General features: G+C 44.3%; 2 protein-coding genes across 3 annotated transcripts in view; both read right to left on the reverse strand.

The window, feature by feature from the left end:
* Window positions 1–12,454, reverse strand: part of LOC142470644 (uncharacterized) — a 39,960-nt gene extending 27,506 nt beyond the window's left edge. Inside the window, exon 1 of one of the 2 annotated variants that reach the window (XM_075577239.1) lies at window positions 12,267–12,454. In XM_075577239.1, the coding sequence (XP_075433354.1) occupies window positions 12,267–12,300 (34 nt within the window). In that variant the 5' untranslated portion in view covers window positions 12,301–12,454. The remainder of the gene's footprint in view (window positions 1–12,266) is intronic. The other variant, XM_075577238.1, reaches the window with a different exon arrangement.
* LOC142470645 (uncharacterized) overlaps window positions 1–20,811 on the reverse strand; it is a 192,373-nt gene that overhangs the window by 116,067 nt on the left and 55,495 nt on the right. The window lies entirely within an intron of this gene.

Genomic DNA, 20,811 nt, shown 5'->3' on the forward strand with positions numbered 1-20,811 from the left:
GGAATTAGCAGCCACACCCAAGGCAGACATGCAGCAAACAGCCCAGGTTGAGAGCCTGAATGATGCTGGCAATACACCTGAGACAGGGCAGCAAACAGCTCAGGCACAGGAAGAAGTGTCTGAAATAGAAATGGCTGAAGCAGTGGAGAACGCTGAAGCAGTAGAGGCTTTTGAGGCGCAAGAAATGGAGATTCCTAAAGTGGGAGAGAAATCCATACAGCCTGCAGCAGCATCAAAGCCCTTAGCAGAAATAGGAGCGGCAAAAGCAAAGTCCTTAGCTGAAGCAGGAACGGCAGCAAAACCAACAGGAGCGGCCGAGCCAGCTCCCCCCCAGCAGTCAGCATGGAGTACAAGACGCCCAGGTACATCTTATTTGTCATTTGATGATGCCAGAAAGCGCAGGAACGTTGTCAGACTACATTATTGGGGGGATATGGTTCCTATACCGGACAGATTTGTTGTAGGAAAAGACTTGATCAAAGTTTCTCTTGGCTTCCAACCCAGTGAGGTTTATGCTTTGTTACATGCTCCTAGTAGCAGAAACTACGAAGTGAGCTTTAAGACACCAGAAGGGCTAGAAAAATTCTGGTTTCGTTATAGAGAAGTGAAGGATAATCCAGAATGGGAATTCTTTAAAGTTATCCAGGTTTCTCGCCCTGTGACCGTGGAAGTGAATATTATCTTTGATATTGAGACTGTAGCGGTTGAAGATATATGTTTTTGGCTACAAAGACAGTGCGATGTTCTGTCTGGTCCAGTGAAAAGTATGGATGCTGAAGGTTTCTGGAATGGGGGCTACAAGTTTAAAGTTAAACTTCGATACACACACAATGTGGCATGTCACCTCCCAAACGCCATATATATTGGAAGAGATCGCGGGCGATGTTTTTATTGGGGACAGCCTAAAAAGTGTTTTAAATGTGATTCCCCCAGGCACTTAAGCTCAGCGTGTGACAAAATCAGGTGCACTTTATGTGGTTCTATTGGTCATCACAGCTCTGAGTGTGACAAGGACATAGTGTGCAACCTGTGCTATAAATGTGGTCATTCCTTTAAAGATTGCCCAGAAGCCGAACACAACCATTATGGGCAGAAGGAAATGTCTTGTGTACAGAATACAGCATCTCCTAGTGATAAAGAGAATACCACAGAGTCATCAGAAAGTCTTCAACTTACACCTGTAGAAGAGGTTTTAAAGTCTCTGGGTCTGACATATACACTTCCAGCCCAAAGGGGGTCAGACGGAGAACACAGGAGCGATCTGAGCAAAGATGGCGGCGAACCCTGCAAAGATGGCGGCGAACCCTGCAAAGATGGCGGCGAACCCTGCAAAGATGGCGGCGAACCCTGCAAAGATGGCGGCGAACCCTGCAAAGATGGCGGCGAACCCTGCAAAGATGGCGGCGAACCTCGCAAAGATGGCGATAATGAATGGGAAACAATAACAAGTAAAAACAAGACTGCCCTAACCAGCTCAGCTGGAAAGAAAACTACAGAAACTGTCCAAGAAGAGATCTCGCTGCACAATACATATGAGGTATTGGAGGAAAAGAGTTGGGGTGAAAAGATGGATGACGCAGACCCCGATATGTCGGACAGTCAGACCTCGCAGCGGTCTGGATCTATTCAGGACATTGAGATGGCCGGACCATCAAATAAGAGAAATATGCCACCAGAGAGCCCCCCCGGGAGAAAGAAAATGGTCAAAAAGAAAAATGGTGCAAAAAAGAAAAAAAAAGGGTGGTGGTGATTCACTAAATATGCAAAGTGCCCCTCTCCGCTGAAGGCGGCAACTAATTAATGTGAATAGTGTTAAGGGGAAAAGATACAGACTCAAGTCTTCTCTAGTCTAAAGGACATTAAGAATTAGATTTTCTTTTTGCAGGAAACTTGCCTGATTACTTTGTGTTATTTATCTATCAGATGTAAAGTGTATATAGCGGGGGGGGGGGGGGGAATCTGAGAGGTTGGAGAGATGCGTTTAGATATCTTTGAAAAGGGAATCTCTGTAAGATAAATGTATTGTTTATGTCATTTTCTGGATGCTATTCTGTAAGTATTGTGTGTTTTTGTAAATATTTGTATTTTGTATTTAAAATAAAAAAGATTCCCCTCACACACACTAATACACCATGTATACACAGCACAGGTACAGCGCGGGCAGCGGCAGTGCCAGCCTCCCCCTCACACACAGGAAGGGTAGGAGCTGTGAGCCAAGATGGCGGCAGACCCTGGAGGAGGGAGAGGAGTGGGAACCAGGTCTCAAGCTAATCTGAATGCAGATAAGAAAGTTTCACTGGAAGCTAAAGTGCAGAAATGTTTGCAAAAGAAAGAGTCAGAAAATGTGGAAAAAGAGATGAATGAAAATGTTGGGCAGAAAGAAGCTGAAATGGAGAATACTGAAAGTCCAGCTCAGAACCAGACGGGTAAGAGAACTGTGGCTAAAACCAGCTCAAGGTCTAATGAAGCCAGGAGTAAAAGACAGGCAGAACATGAGAAAAGGAGACTTGGGGTCACAGAAATTCTTATCCCACAAATTAGCAAGGACATACACACTAATGCACAGGCAACTACAGCTACACCTGAGACAGAGACCCCGCAAGCAACTGCACCTGACGCAGTGACCCCGCAAACAACTGTACCTGACGCAGTGACCCCGCATACAGCTGCACCGGAGACAGAGAAACTGCATGCAACTCTACCTGATACAGAGAGACTAGAAGCAGCTGATGGTTGCAGAAAGGTGCAGGAATTAGCAGCCACACCCAAGTCAGACATACAGCAAACAGCCCAGGCTGAGAGCCTGAATGATGCTGGCAATACACCTGAGACAGAGCAGCAAACAGCCCAGGCACAGGAAGAAGTGTCTGAAATAGAAATGGCTGAAGCAGTGGAGAACGCTGAAGCAGTAGAGGCTTTTGAGGCGCAAGAAATGGAGATTCCTAAAGTGGGAGAGAAATCCATATAGCCTGCAGCAGCATCAAAGCCCTTAGCAGAAACAGGAGCAGCAAAAGCAAAGTCCTTAGCTGAAGCAGGAACGGCAGCAAAACCAACAGCAGCGGCTGAGCCAGCTCCCCCACAGCAGTCAGCATGGAGTACAAGACGCCCAGGTACATCTTATTTGTCATTTGATGATGCCAGAAAGCGCAGGAACGTAGTCAGACTACATTATTGTGGGGATATGGTTCCTATACCGGACAGATTTGTTATAGGAAAAGACTTGATCAAAGTTTCTCTTGGCTTCCAACTCAGTGAGGTTTATGCTTTGTTACATGCTCCTAGTAGCAGGAACTATGAAGTCAGCTTTAAGACACCAGAAGGGCTAGAAAAATTATGGTTTCGTTACAGAGAAGTGAAGGATAATCCCGAATGGGAATTCTTTAAAGTTATCCAGGTATCTCGCCCTGTGACCGTGGAAGTGAATATTATCTTTGATATTGAGACTGTAGCGGTAGAAGATATATGTTTTTGGCTGCAAAGACAGTGTGATGTTCTGTCCGATCCAGTGAAAAGTATGGATGCTGAAGGTTTCTGGAATGGGGGCTACAAGTTTAAAGTTAAACTCAGGTACACACACAATGTGGCATGTCACCTCCCAAACTCCACATATATTGGAAGGGATCGCGGGCGATGTTTTTTATTGGGGACAGCCTAAAAAATGTTTTAAATGTGATTCCCCCAGGCACTTAAGCTCAGCATGTGACAAAATCAGGTGCACTTTATGTGGTACTATTGGTCATCACAGCTCTGAGTGCGACAAGGACATTGTCTGCAACCTGTGCTACAAATGTGGTCATTCCTTTAAAGATTGCCCAGAAGCCGAGCACAACCATTATGGGCAGAATGACATGTCTAGAGTACAGAATACAGCATCTCCTTGTGATAAAGAGAATACCACAGAGTCATCAGAAAGTCTTCAACTTGCACCTGCAGAAGAGGTTTTAAAGTCTCTGGGTCTGACATATCCACTTCCAGCCCAAAGGGGGTCAGACGGAGAACACAGGAGCGATCTGAGCAAAGATGGCGGCGAGTCCCGCAAAGATGGCAGCGAACCCTGCAAAGATGGCGGCGAACCCTGCAAAGATGGCGGCGAACCCTGCAAGGATGGCAGCGAACCCTGCAAAGATGGCGACGAACCCCGCAAGGATGGCAATAATGAATGGGAAACAATAACAAGTAAAAACAGGACTGCCCAAACCAGCTCAGCAGGAAAGAAAACTACAGAAACTGTCCAAGAAGAGATCTCGCTGCACAATACATATGAGGTATTGGAGGAAAAGAGTTGGGGTGAAAAGATGGATGACGCAGACCCCGATATGTCGGACAGTCAGACCTCGCAGCAGTCTGGATCTATTCAGGACATTGAGATGGCCGGACCATCGAATAAGAGAAATCTGCCATCAGAGAGTCCCCCCGGGAGAAAGAAAATGGTCAAAAAGAAAAATGGTGCTAAAAAGAAAAAAAAAGGGTGGTGGTGATTCACTAAATGTGCCAAAGTGCCCCTCTCCGCTGAAGACGGTAACTATTAATGTGAATAGTGTTAAGGGGAAAAGATAGAGACTCAAGTCTTTTCTAGTCTAAAGGACATTAAGAATTAGATTTTCTTTTTGCAGGAAACTTGCCTGATTACTTTGTGTTATTTATCTATCAGTAAAGTGTATATAGCAGGGGGAATCTGAGAGGTTGGAGAGATGTGTTTAGATATCTTTGAAAAGGGAATCTCTGTAAGATAAATGTAATGTTTATGTCATTTTCTGGATGCTATTCTGTAAGTATTGTGTGTATTTGTAAATAATTGTATTTTGTATTTAAAATAAAAAAAGATTCCCCTCACACACACTACTACACCATGTATACACAGCACAGGTACAGCGCAGGCAGCGGCAGTGCCAGCCTCCCCCTGACACACAGGAAGGGGAGGAGCTGTGAGCCAAGATGGCGGCAGACCCTGGAGGAGGGAGAGGAGTTGGAACCAGGTCTCAAGCTAATCTGAATGCGGATAAGAAAGTTTCACTGGAAGCTAAAGTGCAGAAATGTTTGCAAAAGAAAGAGTCAGAAAATATGGAAAATGAGATGAATGAAAATGTTGGGCAGAAAGAAACTGAAATGGAGAATACTGAAAGTCCGGCTCAGAACCAGACGGGTAAGAGAACTGCGGCTAAAACCAGCTCAAGGTCTAATGAAGCCAGGAGTAAAAGGCAGGCAGAGAATGAGAAAAGGAGACTGGGAGTGACAGAAATTGTTATCCCACATATTAGTAAGGACATACACACTAATGCACAGGCAAATACAGCTACACCTGAAACAGAGACCCCGCAAACAACTGCACCTGAGATAGAGACCCTGCAAACAGCTGCACCTGAGCCAGAGACCCTGCTAACTGCTGCAACTGAGACAGAGACCCTGCAAACAGCTGCACCTGAGACAGAAACCCCGCTAACAGCTGCTCCTGAGACAGAGACCCTGCAAACAGCTGGACTTGAGACTGAGACCCTGCATACACCTGTACCTGAGACAGAGAACCTGCAAACTGCTGCACCTGAGACAGAGACCCTGCAAACAGCTACACCTGAGACAGAGACCCTGCAAACAGCTGCACCTGAGACAGAGACCCTGCAAACAGCTGCACCTGAGACAGAGACCCGACAAACAACAGCACCAGAAACAGAGACCCTGCATGCAGCAGCATCTGAGACAGAGACCCCGCTAACAGCTGCTCCTGAGACAGAGACCCTGCAAATAGCTGGACTTGAGACTGAGACCCTGCATGCAGCTGCACCTGAGACTGAGACCCTGCATACAGCTGCACCTGAGACAGAGACCCTGCATACAGCTGCACCTGAGACAGAGACCCTGCTAACAGCTGCTCCTGAGACAGAGACCCTGCAAACAGCTGGACTTGAGACTGAGACCCTGCATACACCTGTACCTGAGACAGAGAACCTGCAAACTGCTGCACCTGAGACAGAGACCCTGCAAACAACTGCACCTGAGACAGAGACCCTGCAAACAGCTACACCTGAGACGGAGACCCTGCAAACAGCTGCACCTGAGACAGAGACCCTGCAAACAGCTGCACCTGAGACAGAGACCCGACAAACAACAGCACCAGAAACAGAGACCCTGCATGCAGCAGCATCTGAGACAGAGACCCCGCTAACAGCTGCTCCTGAGACAGAGACCCTGCAAATAGCTGGACTTGAGACTGAGACCCTGCAAACAGCTGGACTTGAGACTGAGACCCTGCATACATCTGTACCTGAGACAGAGAACCTGCAAACTGCTGCACCTGAGACAGAGACCCTGCAAACAGCTGCACCTGAGACAGAGACCCTGCAAACAACTGCACCTGAGACAGAGACCCTGCAAACAGCTGCACCTGAGACAGAGACACTGCAAACCGCTGCACCTGAGACAGAGACCCTGCAAACAGCTGCACCTGAGACATAGACCCTGCAAACAACTGCACCTGAGACAGAGACCCTGCAAACAACTGCACCTGAGACAGAGACCCTGCAAACAGCTGCACCTGAGACAGAGACCCTGCAAACAACTGCACCTGAGACAGAGACCCTGCAAACCGCTGCACCTGAGACAGAGACCCTGCAAACAGCTGCACCTGAGACAGAGACCCAGCAAACAGCTGCACCTGAGACAGAGACCCTGCAAACAGCTACACCTGAGACGGAGACCCTGCAAACAGCTGCACCTGAGACAGAGACCCTGCAAACAGCTGCACCTGAGACAGAGACCCTACAAACAACTGCACCTGAAACAGAGACCCTGCATGCAGCAGCATCTGAGACAGAGACCCTGCAAACACCTGCACCTGACACAGAGACCCTGCAAACAGCTGCACCTGAGACAGACCCAGCAAACAGCTGCACCTGAGACAGAGACCCCGCTAACAGCTGCTCCTGAGACAGAGACCCTGCAAATAGCTGGACTTGAGACTGAGACCCTGCATACACCTGTACCTGAGACAGAGAACCTGCAAACTGCTGCACCTGAGACAGAGACCCTGCAAACAGCTACACCTGAGACGGAGACCCTGCAAACAGCTGCACCTGAGACAGAGACCCTGCAAACAGCTGCACCTGAGACAGAGACCCTGCAAACAGCTGCACCTGAGACAGAGACACTGCAAACCGCTGCACCTGAGACAGAGACCCTGCAAACAGCTGCACCTGAGACAGAGACCCTGCAAACAACTGCACCTGAGACAGAGACCCTGCAAACAGCTGCACCTGAGACAGAGACCCTGCAAACAACTGCACCTGAGACAGAGACCCTGCAAACCGCTGCACCTGAGACAGAGACCCTGCAAACAGCTGCACCTGAGACAGAGACCCAGCAAACAGCTGCACCTGAGACAGAGACCCTGCAAACAGCTACACCTGAGACGGAGACCCTGCAAACAGCTGCACCTGAGACAGAGACCCTACAAACAACTGCACCTGAAACAGAGACCCTGCATGCAGCAGCATCTGAGACAGAGACCCTGCAAACAGCTGCACCTGACACAGAGACCCTGCAAACAGCTGCACCTGAGACGGACCCAGCAAACAGCTGCACCTGAGACAGAGACCCCGCAAACAGCTGCACCTGAGACAGAGACCCTGCAAACAGCTGCACCTGAGACAGAGACCCTGCATACACCTGTACCTGAGACAGAGACCCTGCAAACAACTGCACTTGAGACAGAGACCCTGCAAACAACTGCACCAGAGACGGAGACCCTGCAAACCGCTGCACCTGAGACAGAGACCCTGCAAACAACTGCACCAGAGACAGAGACCCTGCAAACCGCTGCACCTGAGACAGAGACCCTGCATACAGCTGCACCTGAGACAGACCCTGCATGCAGCAGCATCTGAGACAGAGACCGTGCAAACAGCTGAGGGGAGCAGAAAGATGCAGGAATCAGCAGCCACACCCAAGGCAGACACACTGCAAACAGCCCAAGCTGAGAGCCTCAATAATGCTTGAAATGCACCTGAGACAGACCAGCAAACAGCCCAAGCACAGGAAGAAGGGTCTGAGGTAGAAATGGCTGAAGCAGTGGAGAACGCTGAGGCAGCAGAGGCTTTTGAGGCATTAGAGATGGAAATTGCATCAAAACCCTTAGCAGAATCAGGAGCGGCTGAGCTACAGAGAATCCTACTCAGGAAGGTGATATATCTCGCAAAGATGGCGGAGAACCTCGCAAAGATGGTGGAGAACCTCGCAAAGATGGCGGTGAACCTCGCAAAGATGGCGGAGAACCTCGCAAAGATGGCGGTGAACCTCGCAAAGATGGCGGTGAACCTCGCAAAGATGGCGGTGAACCTCGCAAAGATGGCGGTGAACCTCGCAAAGATGGCGGAGAACCTCGCAAAGATGATGGTGATAAATGGGAAACAATAAAAAGGAAAAACAAGACTGCTCAAACCAGCTCATCTGGAACGAAAACTACAGCAACGGAAGATAATTAAACTGCCCCAGAAGGAATCTCTTTGCACAATACATATGAGGAACAGTATTAGAGGAAAAGAGTTGGGGTGAAAAGATGGATGACGCAGACCCCGATATGTCGGGCAGTCAGACCCCGCAGCGGTCTGGATCTATTCAGGACATTGAGATGGCCGGACCATCAAATAAGAGAAATCTGCCATCAGAGAGCCCCCCGGGAGAAAGCGTACGGCCAAGAAGAAAAGTATTAATAAAAAGAAAAATGGTGGTGATGGATTCACTACTGTACATATGCCAAAGTGCCCCTCTCCGCTGAATGCGGCAACTATTAATGTGAATAGTATGAAGACTAAAAAAGACCCGGACTGAAGCCTTTTCTATTTTTTTTTTCTTTTAAACATATTTCTGTTTGGGTGACTACAGATACATCTCATCACAGAGCGCTGCTTACATTTTCGAAGTTACAATATCTTGAAGGGAATCCTAAACAGTAGAGGGGATCCTTTATTGTCACCTATCGAATATTCTAACCGTAGCAGGCATCAGTCTACATTTCGACCTGATTCGGTGACTTTCATCACATTTGACATTCCCTTATCAGTATACTGTATAGTACTGTATACCGTCTGCACCCTTTTTTTGTAACTTGAAATCAAACTAATTCTACTACACTTTAAACCATAGGTTGGATTAGACAGGTTGTTTATACCTTAGTTAAAACCTCTTCTGGTTGGTTGGATTCAGGGTTCTGATTCTTGAGGACTGCGGGGGGGGGGGGAGGGGGAGGGGAGTGAGGGGTGAGGGGAAAATCCACCCACCCCACTGACAGCTACTAGGTGTTTGGAGTTTCTCTCTGTCTCTAGTTCTATCTTATTCTGTACTTAAATTTACCCTGTTCTCGAAGTGGGAATGAGGCTATAATCAGTTCCCACTTGGAGTAGAATGTGTTATACTGTTCATTCTGCGACTGTTCATTTGTTATTTTGCTGACGAGGAGAGATTTAAGTAGCTCTATATTTGGGGCATCTGGATCGAGCCTCTTGATCATGATTGCTTTTTTAGCTGATGGGAGAGACGCTTTTCTGTTTGGGTTGATTTTAATCGACTGTGGCTCAGTGTTGGCGAATAACACGGGGAGTGGGTGTTTTTCCCAGTTAAATTTTGTTACCCTTTTTATATATCGCAGGACCTGGGCCCAGAATTCTGGGATCTTATCGCATGTCCAGAGGCGAAGCTTGAGATTTGGCTTTATTCAGCCCGCATTTCGGATATTTGTTGTGCCTGCTTCAATGTTTTTTTATTTGACTCACACAGAGAATATAGGCTCTGGGCATTAATCTGTATTAATTCTTCTCCAATATTTCGACACTATTATTTTACATGTTCGGACGTACCCAGTTACGAACTCTTCCATCGTCTGTATCTCCTGTCAATCCGGTTGATTAGAACTCAGGTTTTTCCTGTTGTTCTTTTTCCATTTCCTGGTCCCTAGTAAATTTATGTAGTTCAGCTAATGAATATCTTGGTGTGGTTTATCTGGCTGAAGTAGCTGTCAAATATATTGTTTTTTTTAGTACTGTAGCGCCGACGAGTATTCTAAAACAAATCTGGGGCAATCACCAACAAGACCCAGGTACATGCTGGGTACATGCTGGGTACATGCTGGGTACATGCTGGGTACATGCTGGGTACATGCTGGGAACAAGCTGCAACATTTCAGTGACATTTCTGCAGACAGACTAATGGCCCATCGGATTAACAGCGGGGGTCCCTGGCAGTCCCATTCAAACCGAATAGGACTGCCAGGGAACCCTGCTGTGTTAATCCGATGGGCCATTAGTCTCTGCAGAAATGTCACTGAAATGTTTGCAGTATGTACCCAGCATGTACCCAACATGTACCCAGCATGTACCCAGCATGTACCCAGCATGTACCTGGGTCTTGTTGGTGATAGCCCCAGATTTTCCAAGGCAAGTTTAAGGCAAGTTTTAGAATCCTCGTCGGCGCACCTGTATATGTTTTTTTGTGTCTCGGCGTTTCTTGCCATGGTTGAATATATGGGAAAATTTGGTTTTCTGGTAAATCGTATATGAGGACGGGATACTGGTAGGGCATACATTCTTGTTTTTCCTTCTTAATGATATGGTCTCGGTAACTACTCCCCTTCCTCCTCCATGACTTACACATTTTTTTTGATCCTTCCCTGGGGGGGAATATATGGTTGCCCTGGATTGGTAGACATCTAGAGATCGAGTATGATAGCTTACATTTTTTTCCTCGTTGCTTTCCATGTTATAATTATGTCTCTAATTAGTATGTTTAATTTGAGTTCCTACCGTAGCTTGCTCCATTCTAAATGAAGAGCTGAAGCTCCACTAGTGAAAACGGGTAGGTGAACTGCTTCTCTATCTCCGGGGAGGAGTAGTACAGTAGTCCTTTTCTAGAATCCAGTCGCCTACGTGACTTAGAAGACATGCTAGGTTATAATTCCTTATATTGGTACATTAATTCCTCCCATTGTAATTTTGTGAGTTCTATTCTGGTTTTTTTCCCTTCCACAGGAGCTTACTTATCCCCCTATTTAACTCGTTTATGTCCTTGTGCTTAATTAATAGGGGCAGTGTTTGCATTGGGTATAGTATCCTAGCGAAATATCATTTTGATGACACAAACTAAACAAAAAGTACACAAACCAAGCAATGCAGAGAGTAATTCTCCCTCTGGCACTATTGGCAATTAGCCTATCACAAGATATGACCACCTAAATAAAGAACAAGCCCCAATCATAGGACAATTACCCCTGAGGAAGTTACTGATTGCAACGAAACGCGCGGGGTTGAGGTTTTTGGCTTAACCTTATGCTTAATAGACTGCGTTGATATTAGTCAGTGAACCGGCAGCACAGATTGTAACGTCAGCAGCAGGACTCTCACAGCTGACGGAATACCCCTGGATTCTCCTGACGTCATCTCAGCGTGACAGAGAGGAAAAGTCCCGCGAGAGCTGGAGCTCAGAATTCGATTGGCGGTCACGTGAGACACCAGCGTGGAGGCAGAGACGCCAACATCCACCCCCCCCCCCCCCCCCGACGTGCAGGGATTGTTATCCACAATGCTGTTATTGTCTGCTACATTGTAGGTAGCTGTCTACCTTTTGCGCTTATAAACCAGTATTACTATAAGTCACTATATTGTTTCTCTTTCATCATTTTTTTTAGGTTCTACCTATCTATATTTTTACACCATCGCGGATCCATCATTATCTCCTTATAGTTTGTTTAATCAGACGTACCTACATATATTGTCTTACATTGCGCCTGTGTTTATTTCAAATTGTATCTAATTGAGGTAACTGTGTAAAACCTATAACATTGTGGCAGCCTATATAGACACATTTCAATATATATATATATATATATATATATAGAGAGAGAGAGAGAGGGAGATTGAGAGAGACAGAGAGAGACGGAGATTGAGAGCGACAGAGACATGTGTGTCTATATATATATATATAGATGTGTGTGTATCTATATATATATATATATATATATATATATATATATACATATATATGTATATAATATATATATATATATATATATTTATATATATATATATATATATAGTATATCTGCAAAAGGTTATGCCAACTTGTACAAGATACAGCACACAGAATGTTCTGTATATTAGTCATTAACAAATATTCAAGCCTCAAACTACAAAAAAAAAAACAATTGTCATTATTATTAATTACAATATTATATTACATATCCTGTGGTTATTATACAATAATTAATATATATATAATACACTTACCAGCTAGAAGAATAACCAGTCCTAGAAGCATCATCTTGCTGAGCCCTGTAATTCTCACGATATCCTAATGTAATCACTCAGCTATCAGCGTTCCACTCACCAGAAAGTATGGGACAGGAACCCCTCTACCTGCATATATACCTTCTACCTGACCTCATATGACAGCTTGGATGACATCAGAAAACTTATTGTCTGTTGCGAGTGTATGTAGAGGTTAGATATGTTGTGTGGTGCAGGGAGAGGTCTGTGAGCATTCACTTCCCTATGCTAAATATAGTCATTCTAATAATTAGGGAGGGGACCTGAAATTAGGAAAATGTTTTCCCTACTAATACACCTATCTATCTGTGTATCTATCTGTGTATCTATCTATCTATCTATCTATCTATCTATCTATCTATCTATCTATCTATCTATCTATCTATCTATCTATCTACCTATCTATCTCATATCTATCTATCTCATATCTATCTATCTCATATCTATCTATCTCATATATATCTATCTCATATCTATCTCATATCTATCTATCTATCTATCTATCTATCTATCTATCTATCTATCTATCTATCTATCTATCTATATCCCTGCCATTGTGCCATCCTATTCTCTCCCCCCCCCAGCATCCTCTTCCCCCTCTTTGCTGCTGTGGGTGTACAGCCCCCCCCCCCCATCCTTAATTCTCACCTTCCTTATCTCAGGTTTAACACCCTTCCAGTGCCTCTCTGTTCTTTATTCTTCCTTCCCCCCCCCCCCAAACCCTGTCTAAGTTGTAGAAACCCTTGTATACCCGTATTGCTGACCTGAGGAAGAGAGGACAAGTCTCGAAAGTTTGTCCTATGACATAAATTGTTAGTCCAAATAAAAAAAAGGCATCACCTAATACTGAAGAACATATATATATATATATATATATATATATATATATATATATATATATATATATATATATATATATATATATATATATATATATATATATATATATATATATCAAATCAAAAGATCACTTGTGAGTACATTCACACGTCTTAGGCAGGTCTGCAAGCCCGCCTTTCACCATTATCCCTAGCATACAGTGCTTCCACTGCAGCAATGGATTCTGGGAAATGACATGCAAATGAGTACACTGTGTCAACTTTTGTCTGAAAAACCATTGTTACATGGAGCCCATATAAGCAAATGCTCGCTGTTAACACAGCTTTAAAGCACAGCATGGGTCTATTTTGGGTCTATTTTGGGTCTATTTTGATCTGGTTTAAAACTGATTGGCCGGCGAAGCCGGCCTATTCAGTTGAACAGCAATTCTACTTGTTGCCAAGTAGAACAAAGAAAAACCAGTCTAACAAAAATATAATGGAACCAACAAGTGCACTTTAAAAAGTGCACTTAAAACAAAAGGGTTAACTCAAAAGAACCCATGATGGGGGATACCGAGCAGAGCACCCCGCCTAACGCCCACTGGGAGGTAAACTCCGAAACCGTGCCAGTGGACTTGGCATACGTGAACTCTGCCCGAATACGGGAGTGCACCAGCGCCAGATGCAGAGCCAGAGAAACCACTCACAGACATGTTTCAACCTTAATGGGGATCATCAGTGTGAGGTTGGTTGTACTGCTGGCTTTGCAATTTTCAAGACTGTAGGGTTTACCATCACGTTTTAAGTTATGGTGGGTGAAAAAGTCAACAAGAAACCTCCACCGTATTGCATATAGCAAATATAAAGATCACTTGAGAGCACATTCACATGTCTAGACAGTTCTGCAACCCTGCCTTTCACCATTATCCCCAGCATACAGTGGTTCCACTGCAGCAATGGATTCTGGGAAATGACATGCAAATGAGCACGCAATGTGTCACCTTTTGTCTGAAAAAACATTATTACATGGAGCCCATATAAGCTAATGCAATACCGTGGAGAAAACCCAATGGTTTAAGGTGATAGGAAGAATGAGCTAAGGCAGCTAAAAGAGTTGCCCTGATCCTTGAAGAACTTGGAGACTACACTAGACCAAAATTCTAGTATCAATGCATTAATTTAACCCCTGGGGTGCCAGTGTACCCAACCAGTAAATCCAGTAGGATTCCCGTATACATAGGGTTTTAAATCTGTCTCCTCCTAATCTAGAACTAGGAATGGTTTCGATCCCGATAATCTTTAAACTCGCGGGATCTCTGGAGTGAACATTGGGAAAGGGACGTGGGGCATTATGAGTTAAAATCCCTTTAATAATTGCACGCCTATGCTCCAGGAATCTAAGACAAAGGGATCGTTTAGGGCACCCAACGTATTGGATGTTGCAAGCACACAACAAGACGTAGACCACATGAGTGGTCAAGCATTGAATAGAGCTTTATATGGGATGTGTGACCCCATAAAAAGAGGACGAGAAAGATTGGGATACAGTCATGTGTTTACACATTATGCACCTGGACCTGCCACATCTGCGGCTACCGAGATGACCACTCTCAGGGTCCGTAACAGGGACCAAGTCCCTTAGCCTACTGGGGGCCAGTTGGTTTTTAATGTTGGTAGCTTTGCGGAAAATGACAGGTACCCTGGGAGTGAGATGTTTATTCAAATGTGGATCACACATGACTATACTCCAATGCCAGTTAAACACTTCTGCAATTTGTTTGGAATATCCACTGAATTTAGTAATAAACTTAACACCACTACATGTGGATGACTGTGGGCTACCTGTGACGTTCAGTCTTTATACACATGCATTGAGCATGAAAAGGGTCTCCGGGCTGTTAAGTGCTTTCTTTCAGCTGATGACACTCAGCTGCCCAATCAATGCAAGTTTGTTCTATCCCAAATCCAGTTTATATTGAACAACAACTATTTCCTTTTTGCGGATGCCTTCTATCTCCGAACCTGTGGTACGGCCATGAGTTCATGATTCGCCCCCAGCTACGCGAACCTCTTTATGGGTTCTGGGAGTTTAAGTACATCTGGACAAATGTACGGCTGGGGGCGCGTCTGGTATTCTATGGCCGCTACATTGATGATCTCTTGATCATCTGGGATGGAGATGAGGATAGTCTCAAACAGGTAATGGATGATCTTGGACTAAAATGTATTTCTCATAGTCATCCTCATGAAATTGTATTTCTCGATCTGGATATATCAGTTGACGTGAGTAGCATCATTCAGACTCAAGTTCACTTTAAGGATGTAGCAGTGAATGGTTATCTCCATGCAGGGAGCAACCATCATCCAAAATGGATTCAAAATATTCCTCTGAGTCAATTTAATAGACTCAGACGGAACTGCTCAACCATGCCTGCTTTTGAAAATCAATCACGTCGACTGATATCCCAGTTCGCTTCTAAGGGTGTATGACTCTGGCATAGTCCAAGATTCTTACAACAGGATGAGAGCTATTGATAGAGCAGATGTTCTCAAGAAATCTAAAATTAGATGTGATAAAAAATCTGGCACGAAGAAGAATAATCAGTCATCATCACATCTTGTCGTGTGCTTGCAACATCCAGTATGTTGGGCGCCCTAAACGATCCCCTTGTCTTACATTCCTGGAGCATAGGCGTGCAATTATTAAAGGGATTTTAACTCATAGTGTCCCACGTCACTTTCCCAATGTCCAGTCCAGAGATCCCGCGAGTTTAAAGATTATCGGGATCGAAACCATTCCCAGTTCTAGATTAGGAGGAGACAGATTTAAAACCCTATGTATACGGGAATCCTACTGGATTTACCGGTTGGGTACACTGGCACCCCAGGGGTTAAACGAATGCATTGATACTAGCATTCTGGTCTAGTGTCGTCTCCAAGTCCTTCAAGGATCAGGGCAACTCTTTTAGCTGCCTTGGCTCATCCTTCCTATCAGCTTAAACCATTGAGTGGCGCTTTGTCACAAGAAAAGGGTTTATATTATTATTATAATAATATATTATTTTATTTGTACTCACCTTTATTGTTGGTATGCTTTTAGTTTATTGGATAAACATGATTTAGATTCACTGCCATTACAGTCTCTTGTACACTCCAATTTTATCATTAGACTAGCCTGTCTGATTTCGTTGTTAGTTAGTTTTTTTATATTGTAATTCTACAGGTCCGAACTTAATCATCATACATTTGAATTTTATTTAGTTGTATATAGATGTAACTGGTTTATTAGCATGCCAGTGTCCTATACTTAGACTGTTCCTTAGTTCTTTTATTATCATTTGCATTTTATAATTTTTACATATCTACTACCTTCAATGTAATCACATAGGGCAATATATCGACGATCTTTATATGGTTCGATATTATATGGGAAATGTGGATTATGCATTTCAATTGCATTGTTTATATGAGGATGTCTTTTTCTCTTGTTGTTGAACCCTTTTCATGACATGATGGGCAGCTGCTACTTTGTCACAGCTATATTCAATTAACTTTGATTGCTGAATAGGGTATATATGGTCATAGCATTCAGCAGCCCATCATTCCTTGAAGAAGTCACTTGTGTGACGAAACGCGTCGAAAGTCGTGACGCACCGACGTCACTACGCCGATAGGGAGCTGTTCGGAGGTTGCTAGCCTGTGTTTTACACCAGGTGGTTGGAGCAGTGGAAACTTCCAGGTGGAGCAGAGCTAAGTGAGGTGCTCCTGACGGGCGGCTGTGGCAGTGTTCCTGCACCAGATACACAGAGTGTGGAACAGAGCTAAGTGAGGCGCTCCTGACAGGCTGCTGTGGCAGTGTTCCTGCACCAGATACACAGAGGGTGGAGGTCTGCATACGAAATACTTGGACACTTTCCCTACAGTGCAGGACGGAGCACAGATCACTACCCTCACTGCTGTTACAGAGGGGACTCTCTGATGTACCATCCATCCACCAACGGATACTTATCCGCTACTCACCACCCACATACACCTATGCTATATTGTGTGGCTGTATTATCCTCCCACAGCTCCTGGCAGTTTTACAGATTGTCTCCCATGAATGCTTTTTTTTTATTTTGAAGTGAGTGCATGTCCTGGCGGCCACTCTTGTTCTTAAATAAATTTCTAATATATACATACAGTATTATGCTATGGAGCTGGCGCTTCTTTTTCTCCCTTTCTTTTAGATTTCTGTGATCTGGCTAGATCATTTAAGAAGCCCTGCCTACTCCATACTGTGACTGATATACATTTTTTTCCTGGACTTTTTTAACTCTATTTTTCAACATTTGGACTGGTTTGTTCTATTTTTTTCACTGAACGCCCATTTTATTTTTCAAATGGTATATTATCATTAGAATTATCACTGCACGGACATCACGATTAGTTTTATTATTTTATATACACATTAGAACTCACATCCCATTGGCAGCGCTACTCTTTGTTTTATTATGTTTTGTGTTATATATTTAGCAGCTTTTCAAGGTGATATCAACTATCGCAATTAATTAATGATATCATTGATCACTTTTGTAGTGATCAAACAGGTGATCCAATAAGATGAAATCAGCTTCAGAACGACTTAGCAGACGTAGTGAATTTATTGCAAATATTGACTCTGCTAAATTCAACAGTCATACCTGATATGAAAGATAATTTCTTTAAATTAGAGAAATGTCTCAAGGACGAGATGCGCCATTGGTGGGACAATGTCTCGCTACAATATTACATTGAGAATAAGATCAGACCTAGAGGGCATAGAATCCCCAAAAAGCCTTCATTTGAAACCAATGACAGCTTCATTTCTCAATGGAATGATACCTTAGAGACGTGTTCCCTGTCCCTGATGGGACACCTTGTGTCCTATAGGAATGACAGGTGAGATGCACTTGCAGTTACCATTACTGGTCTCCAGGATGAGCTTAGGGTCCACATGTTGGACCTTGAGTTCATCCGGTTGGAGACCGATACCAACAACAGGGTTGTTTCCTATGCAAAGGAAATAGTTGCTAGGAAGAAAATCAAACTTACGAGGGACAAGGATGACTACACTTGTGGGAAGGTTATGAACTGGAACCGTACCAACCAATCTAGAGAACGACGTTTTAGTCATACAGTAAATCTAGTAAAAAATCTTCCGGTTCAAAACCTGTCCCTACAGTTACTCTGCAAGGTGAGAATAGTGGAGCCAGGAGGGAACGTATAGAATCCATGGGGGAGAACTTTGGGGCACTTGACCCATTTGTTACAGTTAACAGATTTCAGGTTCTCTCTGATAGACATCAAATGTCACACTCTGGTGACCCTATTACAGTCACAACTGATGCCTGTCACAAGGACCTGGGGGTTATTGCGAAGGTTGCTCCCCCCATGGGCGCAGGTTCATCCACTAAGGCTTCATCCTCCTTCTTCTTCTTTTTTTTTAGAACAGGCCCGGTCGAACAATCAATCAAAAATAGACAAGACTTACCTGTCACGAGAGCTTGCGACAGGCTGTAATTGTACACCAAAAACTATATATAAATATATATATACCTGGGTTTGAACTGGGACGAGACTTAGATATAACAAATAGAATTTATTCCTTGATAAAGTTGAACACAACAGATTATACAATAACAGGCAAAATATAGACACTTACATAAAGATTATGGCAAGACAGCCAGCAGGATTACAGACTGGCCCCTTCTTCCATATTGCAGTGGACATCACAGCAAAACAGGCAGGTCACATGCATGCATGAAGATCATTTGCATGAAGAACAATGAACAGCATGAACCTGAACAGCATGAACAACATGAACAACTTGGATAAAAGGGTGCCTTTGACTTATATATCATTTTAACCTCCTCTTTCCCAGTTTACGGCCCCGTGCCGTCTAGTAAAATCCTCTTTGAAGCTTTTGAAGCTAGGTGGTCCGTGTGACAAGTTCCACTTCCTCTGGTTAATTCCTTTTGTCCGTTGGGCCAAGCATAAGCAATTAGCCACTTAGTCTTTGATGATCAGGTTTGTAAATTCTCCTTTCCTGCTCATCACATAGCAGGGGGTTCCTCAGACTCAACCAAAATTTCATATTTACTGCAAATCATTGCATAACTTCCGTTCCGTAATACACACAGTCCGGTGAGATATATTAATACGGCCGGTGGCACCTGACGGTCGCAGAGAGACCAAAAATTACATTGTAATATGAACATTAATAGAGATATTAATATCTGGCATTTAGCAGCAGGTACCTACTGTATACAGGGTTTAGTCTCCCCAAGATCGTCTGACTTCCGCCAATACACTTATGTAATTCTTAGCCGGTTCAGCCAAGGACATCTCATAGTATTCTTATATTTAATAAATTTACTCACTTTTGATATCCTGTTGGGGGTAGCCCCCCCCCCCTGGCCCCATCAATAAAACCTTTTGAAGTGGGCTATTGCTCCTTGCATAAACAATTAGGTAATTACTTCTTGAGCCATGTATCACACCTCTCTGTTGATATACACTTCCCGTGAATGTCAAACGTGAATACTCATATGAGGCACCATTTGGTTCCTTACGCATTATAAAGACAGGCATTCTGCCTGTACATTAGCACACCATTAGCATTCTGCCTGTGTATTTCAAAAACTGCAAAAAGTCACTTTATCAAAAATATATGTCCCTCTTATGACAAAGTTATATTTTTAATATGTGTGTACTTGGGGGGTGACCCGGAGGCTGTACCCCAAGGCTCAGAATACCTTGCGGGCACAGGCAGTTGCAGGCCCATGAGGCAAAGGGAATACACAGATAACGCATTAACTAGCCCACTGGGCTTACACCATTAACCCCTGATGACCCAGTGTGTGTGTTATGCAGGTACTGATTAACCCAGACATTACAATGGGACAGGGACACAGGGGAGAATACATTTACAGGTTATAACAAGGGTAAAATCACATTTCTGGGCCTCAGCCCAGTTAACCCCTTGTCTCCCTGGCGAGGTTAGAGGGGGGCCCTTGGGGGGTAACTCCGTTAATCCCGGGCCAAACCCTCCCTACCGCCACATTACTCACTTTGGGAGCAGAGATACCATCAAATACCGAATACACCGGGATGAGGAACAAAATGAGGTCCAGAGGGACAAAGCAGGGAGGTCCATCCAGCAAAAGAAAAGTAGATCTTTAATCCATATCCCTGATCCCAGTAGCATCTATAACCTCTCCAGTCACATATTGACCCACAGTCAAACTATGTTGCTAAGTAAAGGCCTGCATGTCGCACCTATTTCTAAACCACGTGCCTTTGATCTCTTTGTCAATTTGAATTGTTTTATTCGGAAATTAACGTTGAAACGATTTCAGTCCGCAAAGAGATCTGGGGGTGTCCCTCCTCTTAGCAACAGTCCTTGACTCAAAGGTTCTCAACTTTTTCCCTGCAACAATCGCAGTCCAGAATCCTCAGACGTGCAAATGTTTTTTCACCCACTTCGGAGCAGACTTTTTTCACTGAGCCACCGTTCCCTACTCCTGACTGCTATGCTGGCGATCCCCATGTAGAGGTTTTCTCAATCAGTGCGCAATTCAATTTGAACTAACTCCCTCTCGTTTCTCCTCTGCAAGGTCCTAGGTGGCATATATTATCGCTCATCTGACCAGTGACACTCTGAC

Source organism: Ascaphus truei, chromosome 20 (genome assembly GCF_040206685.1).
Source record: "Ascaphus truei isolate aAscTru1 chromosome 20, aAscTru1.hap1, whole genome shotgun sequence".
In the NCBI taxonomy this organism is placed as follows: domain Eukaryota; kingdom Metazoa; phylum Chordata; class Amphibia; order Anura; family Ascaphidae; genus Ascaphus; species Ascaphus truei.